The sequence below is a fragment of the Melanerpes formicivorus genome, unplaced genomic scaffold (genome assembly GCF_026170545.1).
Source record: "Melanerpes formicivorus ecotype bairdi unplaced genomic scaffold, bMelFor1.0.p_v2 SCAF_59, whole genome shotgun sequence".
Lineage (NCBI taxonomy): Eukaryota > Metazoa > Chordata > Aves > Piciformes > Picidae > Melanerpes > Melanerpes formicivorus.
The window spans coordinates 3417603-3426885 of NW_027142411.1; the positions used below are offsets into that span (position 1 = coordinate 3417603).

Genomic DNA, 9283 nt, shown 5'->3' on the forward strand with positions numbered 1-9283 from the left:
TGCTTAGTGTGCAAGTTAAACACAGGTGAGAGAGGGAGTTATGGTCTTAAGTGTCAGGAGGCCTTTCTGATGTGCACAGCACCCCCAGGCTTCACAGAGTCACAGAATGCATTGGGTTAGAAGAGACCTTCGAAGGCCATCTTGTCCAACATCCCTGCAATGAGCAGGAACATCTCCAACTGGATCAGGTTGCTCTAGGTCACATCACCTTTGGCTTTTGATGTCTGCAGGGCTGGGGCCTCAACCACATCTCTGGACAACCTGTTCCAGTGGTCCACCACTCTCATTGTACAGAACTTTCTACTAATGTCCAACCTAAATCTGCCCTGCTCCAGTTTCAAGCTGTTGCCCCTTGTCCTGTTGCTACAGACCCTTCTGAACAGTCCCTTCCCAGCCTTCCTGTAGGTCAGCAAATATATTTGTTATGTGCCATTCCTGTGTCTCAGGTCACCTCTCCTCTGGGAAAGAGTTCGTTCTGCAAGACTGTCTCAGAGCCTGGAGTAGCAGCCAGAGCTCTGGTAACTGAGAAATCCAACATAAAGGAAGCGGTTTTAGAATGTATATTGTCCCACATTTTAGGACCTCAATGGTAATCAGTACTATTGCTGGCCTTTTAATATTGTAGCTCTCCACACTCTGATGATTTCTGTGAAAAAAGTAATCCATTGGCACAAGCCCCAGATACTCAGTGTTGCAGTTATGCATGCTGTGTTTACTCACAGTGTGATTTATTCGTGTCACAGCTTTTGCATGAAACATGACTCCAGCCTCCAGCTGCGATGGAACAGCCTGGTGTTCTGCAGAATCATTGGCACTGCCAGCACTGGCTAGCTGATTCCTGTCACTGTGACTCAGTAGCTAAAGAATGCACTGCCCGGGAATAAGCAGCACAATTAATAGCAGAAAATTGTCAGTCTTTGGTGACACTGACTGCAGAGACTTGCAGCTACCATGGCTGTGAAAAACCTGATTCCAGCTGCAGTAGTTCAGTGCTTAAGAGAAAAAACGGCAAGAAACGGTGAAGGTAACTAAAAACTGAAGCTAGTGCTGTCCTTCAGAGAAGAGGCAGGGGTAGGCTAGGCTTTAGGCTGTAGTTCAGGCTCTGGAGAGGGTCCAGCCCTTCAGGGTCCCTGGAGACCCTGCTCCAGGAGACACTTAATGTGCATGAGAACAACCTATCTCAGAAGGAAGCAGAGTGAGCTTGAGATAAGTCTGTGGAAACTCAGGAAGAGCTTATTCAAATTCTGTTTTGTCTCAGTGATTTGCACACAGGAGGCTTTTGATGTCTGGTGGCACCTGAGCAAGTATCAGTGTAATTCCCCCTTGAGCTGCTGCAAACCTCCTGCTTCTGCAGCTGTATCAAGGAGCACTGAAGCACCAGCGCTGTGTTTCCATTGCTTATTTATTAGACAATCCAGTGTATGGTTATGAGTTCAGTACCAGCCAGGTTCAACTCAGTTCAAACTGTCTCTGTAAAAGCACTCTTTGGACCTGGAGAACCCTTCTTGGCCGGTATCAGGGTTTGCTCAGTAATTTGGTTACTCATCATTTGCATTTGAGGGCTGATAAAAGATTAAAAGACGTTCTAGTAAAACAAGGAATTTTTGTATTCTTGTAGCTTTTCTATCAATGGAATGAAGCTGGAGGTGGGGAGATTCAGGCTGGATGTGAGGAGGAGGTTCTTCACCATGAGAGTGGTGAAACCCTGGAATGGGTTGTCCAGGGAGGTGGTCGAGGCCCCGTCCCTGGGGGTGTTTAAGAGCAGGCTGGATGAGGCTCTGTCCAGCCTGATCTAGTGTGGGGTGTCCCTGCCCATGGCAGGGGGGTTGGAACTAGATGATCCTTGTGGTCCCTTCCAACCCTGAATGAAACTATGAAACAATCAGCCCCGACGCGCAAGCTGCCGCGGAGCTCCGGCGCCGCAAGGCGTCCCGCCGCGCTGTGGGAGCGGAACGGCCCCGGGCAGCCGTGCGGCAGCGCTCACCGGGAGCTCGCCAGGATCCGCTGCTCCGCCGCGGGCGAGTCTCAGCCTGGCAGAACGGCTTCGGGACGCTGGATTCGCTTTACTCTCATGTAAGTTCCCACGCCTGCCTAATCGCTACGCTAAAGCCCAACTGTCTCCGTTGTTAGTGACCGTAAAGGAGGCCGCCGACCGCGGCGGACCCGCTCCAGCCGCGCAGGAGAGGGCTGAGAGCCGGGCGAGTTACTGAGAAGCCCCTCACCTCCCACCCCCGCGGGGTTCGAGACGGTCCGCGCGCCGCGCCGGAGGGTGCGAGCGCTCCGCCGAGGCGTGTCCGCTGAGGCGTGTCCGCTGGCGGCTGCCGTAGCGGGGCGGGGTCGGGCGGCGCTGTGATGGCGGCCGGGCCGCGCGTGCTGCTGGGGTTGCGCGATGCTGCCGTGGTCGGGCCGTGCCGAGGAGGCGAGCAGGCCCCCGCCTGGGCTACCAACAAGCTCGGCGGCTCCGCGGTAGGGCTGCGGCGGGCTGGGGAGGGGTAGCTGCAGCTGCAGCTGCGGAGGGTCTCGCGGTAGAGGCGCCGGGCGGCCTCGCAGAGTCTCCAGCCGTACTTGTACTGCTCGCCTTTCAGGACTGGGTGCCTTCCGTGCGGCCGGGCTGTCCGCGCTGCGGGGTGTGCGGCGGGGCGCTGGCGCACCTGGTGCAGGTGTACTGCCCGCTGGAGGGGTCCCCCAGCCACCGCGTCGCTAACGTCTTCGCCTGCGCCGGCAAGGGCTGCTGGGGAGCACCCCAGAGGTGAGCGCGGGCGGGGGAGCTTTGCTTTAAACGGGCGCGGCTGTGCCGCCTCTTATACACGCCGCTTTGGCTGAATGGTTTGTTCCCTTACATGTCCTTCTTCATTTCCACGCGGGCTGGTGAAGCTGGAAGGTGCTGCGCTCCCAGTATTTGCAGCCGCAAGAAAAGGAAACACAAAACTGCAGCATAAACCAGGTATCAGTGACAAACTGCTTTCTGGGCTTCTGCCCTGGCTGTCAGTGTGCTCACTGAAGCACGGTATTGAGCAGGCAGGTCTTAAAAATGCAGCTGAGTTAGACGAGTTGCTTGTCATGGTAACCAGAACCTCTCTGAAGAAGCTGTGCTGTGTCAGTCTGGAGTCACCTATGTGGCCACGTGGAGAAGGCATGGTTGGGGAGTGTTTGACACCGCTGAGTCCCAGAAGACTTGTTCTAAAGCGGAGCTTGCAGCCCAACTAGGGTCACAACTAAGGATATTTAATACTTTAACCTAAAAAGTACTTTTCACCTTCAAATGATTGGGTGAGCCTGTTTAGGATTGGACCTTTAAGGTGTTTTCTTTGTTTTCTTAGTTAAATCAATTTCTAAAGTGTCATCAGTTTCATTTAATTTGCCTCAGTTATTGTTAATACTCTTATGGCATTTTGCTATGGAAGAAAAGCTGCGTGCAGGCTTAAGAAGACCAAAAGAGGAGGATGGCAAACTAGTGATCATGGGCAGAAAGTGTTCATTCCACTGGTGTATTTCCAGTGTGAAACTGGGGGAAATGAACTTACAGTCTGGAAAAATGAGGAAAATTATTGTTTTCCTCCATATTCTGCCCCTTGAGCCTACCTGTGGTGCAGTAACTGCAGGTAAATGCACCCAAGCTAGCTGTCAGTGGGCTTGTCAGCAGCCAGGGTCTGGCAACATGATGCACAAAGGCCCTTCAAACAGCCACTGAATTCCTCTTCTGTTTCTCTGCTGTGAAAAGTGTTTTGCCATAACTGTGCTGCTGAACAAAGTAACTGTGGGTATGGTGGTGAATGTCACTGGCCATGGTTTAGTGGCCATGGTGGTCTTAGGCTGAGAGTTGACTGGATGATCTTAGTGGGCTTGTCCAGCACAAGCAAAATTAAATGATGCTGAGCATTAGGCAAAGGGTTTAGTTTTCTTACCTGTTATCAAACTGCATTTTAAGTGCTTGATGGGAGCTGATCTTGGTGGTGTTCTCTCTTTTTTTCCTTTGTTCTTCTCAGAAACAAGCATCAAACTGTGCTGCAAAGGATTGGTGTGATGAAGCAGATGACTGGGGACCCTGTGATGGAACAGAATCTGCTGCATCTGCCTCCCTCCAGCTGCTTGGCTTAAATGAAGCAGTGAGCAGCTCTTTGTCCAGAGAGCTGGAGTGTGCATCCCAATTCCAACAGCTGTGCTTGTCTGAAGCTACAGATGGGCCCCGTCCCCTGCACACACACCCTCCAGACAGCCAGGCAATGGTAACGGCAACGCAGAGTTCAGCTCCTGTGTTCCAGCCCTTTTACATTAGTGTGGTGGATGAGGAAGACTACACAGGTTTCCCTGATACAGATCATGCAGAAAAACTATTGAAGGAGTATCAGCAGAGAGAGGGTGTTGATGTGGAACAGTTGGTCTCAGAAAGGTGAGAACAGGTCTGGATTTCATGCTGAAGCTGAAGGGATTTGTGTACAATGGATAGCATAAATCTCTCACTGATTCTGAACAGGTATTGTTTGTAACTGAGTCCTTCAGCAGTAATTGGTGGAAGAACACAGCAATGCCCCCACTTCTGTCAGATTTTGAGTTCCTCAGAGATGAATCTCTTTCTGAGGGGTTGAGCAGTTTGAATGTCCTTGGGCTCCAGACAGAGCCTACAGGCTCTGGAGCACTGAGGTGGCTTAAAAAACACTTCGTGCTACATGGCAGCGTTTACTTTGTAACGTTTGGGGGTTGTTTTTCTTTACAAGGCTGAAGCTTTTCTTCCATCCCAATTGCATTTTTAAGAGTTTAATTATTCAGGAATTTTAACCAGAGATGAGTGTAAGACTCAGTAAGACTCAGACTTCATAAAGGTTGTCTGAAAACAACTTTTTTTTAATGTAGCTACTAAAGACATTTTCCTTATGAAGTGATCACAGTGAGCATTTACATCCAGACCACTTCTCTTTGGATCATTTTAACACCTACCGTGACTTCTCCTGAATTGGGGGTGACACTGAATTTTTTTGGGAGCTAACACTATATGGAATGCTTTTGAGCAGTGGTGTTCTTGTTGAGTTTTGTTGATCTTTATGACTTGGAGAACTTTAATTATTTCAAAATGTAAAGAGACAACAATGTAATTTTAGAACCAGTAAATCTTAGAGGGGGTTACTAAAGGAGTAACTTTTGAAGGAGTTAAGTGGGGATCTGCTGGATTTGAATCTTGAAACACTGTTAGTAATTGTAAGCCACCAGAAACTGAAGAACTAGAAGCAAAATGTTCACTTGCAAGCTCTTGCAGGAATTGCCTCTTAGTTCACCATGCATAAGTTTGGTGGTGGGTTTTTTTTAGTGTGCTTGGTATAACTTAATGTGAATTTGTAGTAGCCATTGCTTATTTCAGTCATGCATATCACACCGAGAACCTTACTGGAAATTGTGTTCCTTTCTTGCTTCCTTATAGTTTTGCAGGTGAAGGTAGTAGTGAAAACTATGAGAAGAGTGAAGCCAAAGGCAGGGACCACACATTCCATAAATTTATGAAAAGAGTGTCCGTGTGTCCTGAACAGATCCTAAGGTATGGTGTGCTGATCATCTGCTTGGAACAGGGAGACAGAGAGCCATGGATTGTTAGTCCAGCATAATAAACCTTTTTGTTGGAAATGGGTAGTTCCTTCATAAAAAAAAATATGATAAAAACTTGCCTGCCAAGAGGGTCATTACCTTGTCCCTGTGGTCAGACTTCAGCCCCTCTTTCAGCTTTTTTGTACAAATGTAAGTTGATGAGAGAAGCAGAGCAGGATCAGAGTCCCCAGATCTGGCTGTGGGAGACTTTTCTTCAACATAAAACCTGATGAGGACAGACCCAGACTGTGAAGACTTGCTGAAACCCAGAAAAAGGTTTTCAAGAGGCAGTTTTGAGGTGGAAGTGTAATACCCAGTAGTGTATAGATAGATTTCCACAGCTGTCTGCTCCTCTGCAATTCTGTAACCTTGCTGTAGTTGCTGAAGTCTCCATCCTTGAGATGTAACTGAAGTGAGAAAGCGCTGCTTTTAAAGCCTGAGTTCTGCAGCTTCTCCTGGTCTGCCAGATCTGTTGAGCTTGCTGCACAGCATGGGATTCCCTGCTTGGCAATTCAGTGCAGATAATCTCTGATCTTGGTTTGCTGTTAACTGTGATAGCTCTCAGAAATAAACCATCAGTTGTTACTGTGACGTAACTGCAGCGGTTTTGAGACCATTTCTGTGTTGAGTGTCTGAAACTGCTGCTGGTCAGGATTCCATTTTCAGGAAGGTTCAGTTTGCTTAATTGAATGAGTCAGGTATAGCCTATTTTGGAGATGTCTCCTCTAAATGCCTTAAGACATTCCAAGTGTTGATCTTGCAAGTATTTCCCCCCTGCCCATCTTTATTCTCTGTTTAATGAAGCTTTGGCAGAGATTTGGGCTCATAACAATGTTTTGTACCTCAAGCAAGTTCAGAGCACTGTTGCCAGCCTGCATTGTTTCCCTGTGAAATTCAGGTTAAAAAATGGAATACTTTCTTTCCTTTCTTCTCTTAGGTACTCTTGGGGTGGGCAGCCTTTATTCATAACATGTCCTCCAGCCAACATTGACAAAGGTATTCCAGCCTGCAGTACCTGTGGAGGCAGCAGAGTATTTGAATTTCAGCTGATGCCAGCGCTGGTCAGCATGCTCCAGAGCGACTCAGGTGTTGACTTTTGACTTAGCTGAAAGTGTACTAGAAACAGTCACCTTCCTGGTGAAGTTCAGTGAACTGCAGCTTGGATTGTTGCTTGCTAACCACATGCACTGAGCTGTGTAACTGCAGTCATCATCTTAGAATTGTTTGGGTTGAAAGTCCTCTAAGGTCATCCAGTCCAACCATCAACCCAACGCCATCATGGCCATTAAACCATGTCACCAGCTGCCATGGCCACACCTTTCTGGGACACCTCCAGGTTTGGTGACTCCACCACCTCCCTGGGCAGCCTGTTTCAATCCCTGACCACTCTTGCAGCAAAGGAATTGTTCCTCATGTCCAACCTAACCCTCCTTTGGCAGGTTTCAGACCATTTCCTCTCCTTCTATCACCTGATACTAAGGAGAAGAGACCAACCCCCACCTCACTGCAGCCTCCTTTCAGGGAGTTGTAGAGAGAAATGAAGTCTCCCCTCAGCCTCCTCTTCTCTGGGCTAATCAACCTCAGCTCCCTCAGCTGCTCCTCCCAAGCCCTGCTCTCCAGACCTTTCCCCATCTTTGTTGCCCTTCTCTGGACTTGCTCCAGCAACTCAATATGCTCATAGTGAGGAGCCCAAAACTGAATGGAATCCACTCTGTTTCCATTAGAGATTTCACTAAGCAAAAGTGTAACTAGTTTATGGAGATTCTGAGACTGTAACTTCATTTGCTCACCAGTGAACATTAATAACAGCAATACAGACCATTCCATGCCATGGGGAGGAGTTTGTCTTTATTGCTTCTTGAATGAGGCCTTGAAAAGTAAGATTGGAGAGACTTAAGAAGCTCTTTGAAAACTCAGGATAAGCTTGCTTTAAAATCAGAAAACGAAGACTGAATATGACAAGTACCTTTTGAACTGCAGACACTGAGGGATCACAATAAAGAGCAGCCTTTGGTGATGTCATTTCTCATACCTTTATTACTTTGGTTTTAGATCTGGCAGTGGAATTTGGAACGGCTCTGGTTTACACGTGTGAGAGAAGCTGTTGGCCACCAAATCATCAAACCCCTCTTGAAGAATTTATTTTTGTACAAGAAGACCCAGATCAGAGATTATTTAAATAAACTGTGTTTCTCTGCATAGATGGAGAGGCTGTTGGGTTGTTGTGGTGGTGTGTTTTTCTCCTGCAGGTGAAAGCATGTAGTTAGGCGGCAGAGCTTTTTTCCCCCCCCTCAGTGTGGTGAAAACGAAGTGAATTTGCTGACGTGGTGCTGATTCCCAGGAGTAGCTGATGGAGGTACACAGTATCAAGCCTCTAAAACGTGGTGACAGGAAACTTGCGTGTTTCAGTGAGATGTGGAAAGGTAGAGATTGCTTCGTAATTCTAGGTACACCTCATGTTTGGGAAGGATAGTAGTGGAGAAGGGTTCTCTTCACAGACTGCTTGGGGTTAGAAGGGACCTCTGGAGATCAGAGTCCAACCCCTGTGCCAAGGCAGGGTCACCAAGAGAAGGTCACGCAGGGACAAGTCTAGGTGGGTTTGGAATGCCTCCAGAGATGGAGACTTCACCACCTCTCTGGGCAGCCTGCTCCAGGGCTCTGTCACCCTTAAATTAAAGGCGTTCCTCCTCATGTTTAGATGGAAGTTCTGATGTTCAAGTTTGTGCCTGTTACCCCTTGTGCTGTCACTGGGCACCACTGAAGAAAGCTTGGTCCCATCCTCCCGGCACCCACCCTCTAAGTATTGATCAACATTGATGAGATTTGCCCCCCCCCCCCCCCCCCGGTTTTCTTTAGGCTAAAATGCCCCAGGTCCCTCAGCCTTCCTTCATAAGAGAGATGGTCATTTATGAGTCAAGCAGGATCCAGACTTTAGGAACTATTGGCAGTGAAGAAATAAATGTAATCTTGATTTTAAAAAGCAGATCTGCTGTGTTTTAACCACAGATTGGAAGCTCAGTGTGCAGCAGCTGAAAGGGCCTTGCTGTCACTACATCCTTCTCATGATGAAGCTGTTGGAGACGTTTTTGCAGTGAGGGATAAGGCTACATCTGCACGGCCAAGATGAGCTCTCACAGTCACGTTGCTCTGGGTGAGGAAGAGGAGGTTTTTGTTTTCACAGGGACAGAGGGAAGGGGCAGGTACAGCACCAGCCTAGTGCTTGCAGGCTCATCTGGCTGCTGTAGTTAAACTGAATTCTAGAGTGGAGCTCCCTGTTGGTTTAGGCTAAATTGCAGTATTTTAATTGACTTAATGGAGGAGTAATTTAAATGTGTCTTTATAGCTTTTTGTAGAGGTTTAATGCTGCAGCATAAATGAATGCAGTAGAAGTGGAAAAAAAGGGGTGGGGGGAGAGGGGGAATAGGAAGGGGGAAGCTAAAATGATTAAATATATTCGCAAATCTGCCCCTTTTTAACGAAGAACTGTAGCTTCCAGAGGCGAGGCAGCTAGCTAAGGCTAACGGAAATCCAACGCTTACCGTGATGGGGAGGCGTCCCGCGGGTGCTCGGTCCGCTCGCATCCCCAGCCATGGCAGGCAGCCCCGAGCGCACGCTCTGGGAGCCGAGCCCTGGCCATGCCGACGGTTGCAGCACACAGAGCGGCTTCCACGCGAGGCGCTGCCCGTGGTGCCACCCGTAGCCAGCCTCC

At 48.6% G+C, this 9283-nt stretch overlaps 1 protein-coding gene across 1 annotated transcript; it reads left to right on the top strand.

The window, feature by feature from the left end:
• The first annotated feature begins 2346 nt into the window (after nt 1-2346).
• On the top strand, nt 2347-7781 carry PDCD2L (programmed cell death 2 like). The gene is made up of 7 exons (XM_068161659.1): nt 2347-2466; nt 2586-2749; nt 2875-2944; nt 3987-4390; nt 5414-5527; nt 6512-6660; nt 7627-7781. Exons 1-7 carry the CDS (start codon nt 2353-2355, stop codon nt 7755-7757), a joined length of 1146 nt encoding a protein of 381 aa, XP_068017760.1. The 5' UTR covers nt 2347-2352; the 3' UTR covers nt 7758-7781.
• Nucleotides 7782-9283: the final 1502 nt, after the last annotated feature.

Coding starts and splice junctions, on each gene's coding strand:
- PDCD2L (XM_068161659.1), top strand. CDS start 2,353: ATGGCGGCCGGGCCGCGCGTGCTGCTGGGGTTGCGCGATGCTGCCGTG. Junction 2,750..2,874: donor TGCTGGGGAGCACCCCAGAG/GTGAGCGCGGGC, acceptor GGGCTGGTGAAG/CTGGAAGGTGCTGCGCTCCC. Junction 5,528..6,511: donor TGTCCTGAACAGATCCTAAG/GTATGGTGTGCT, acceptor TTCTTCTCTTAG/GTACTCTTGGGGTGGGCAGC.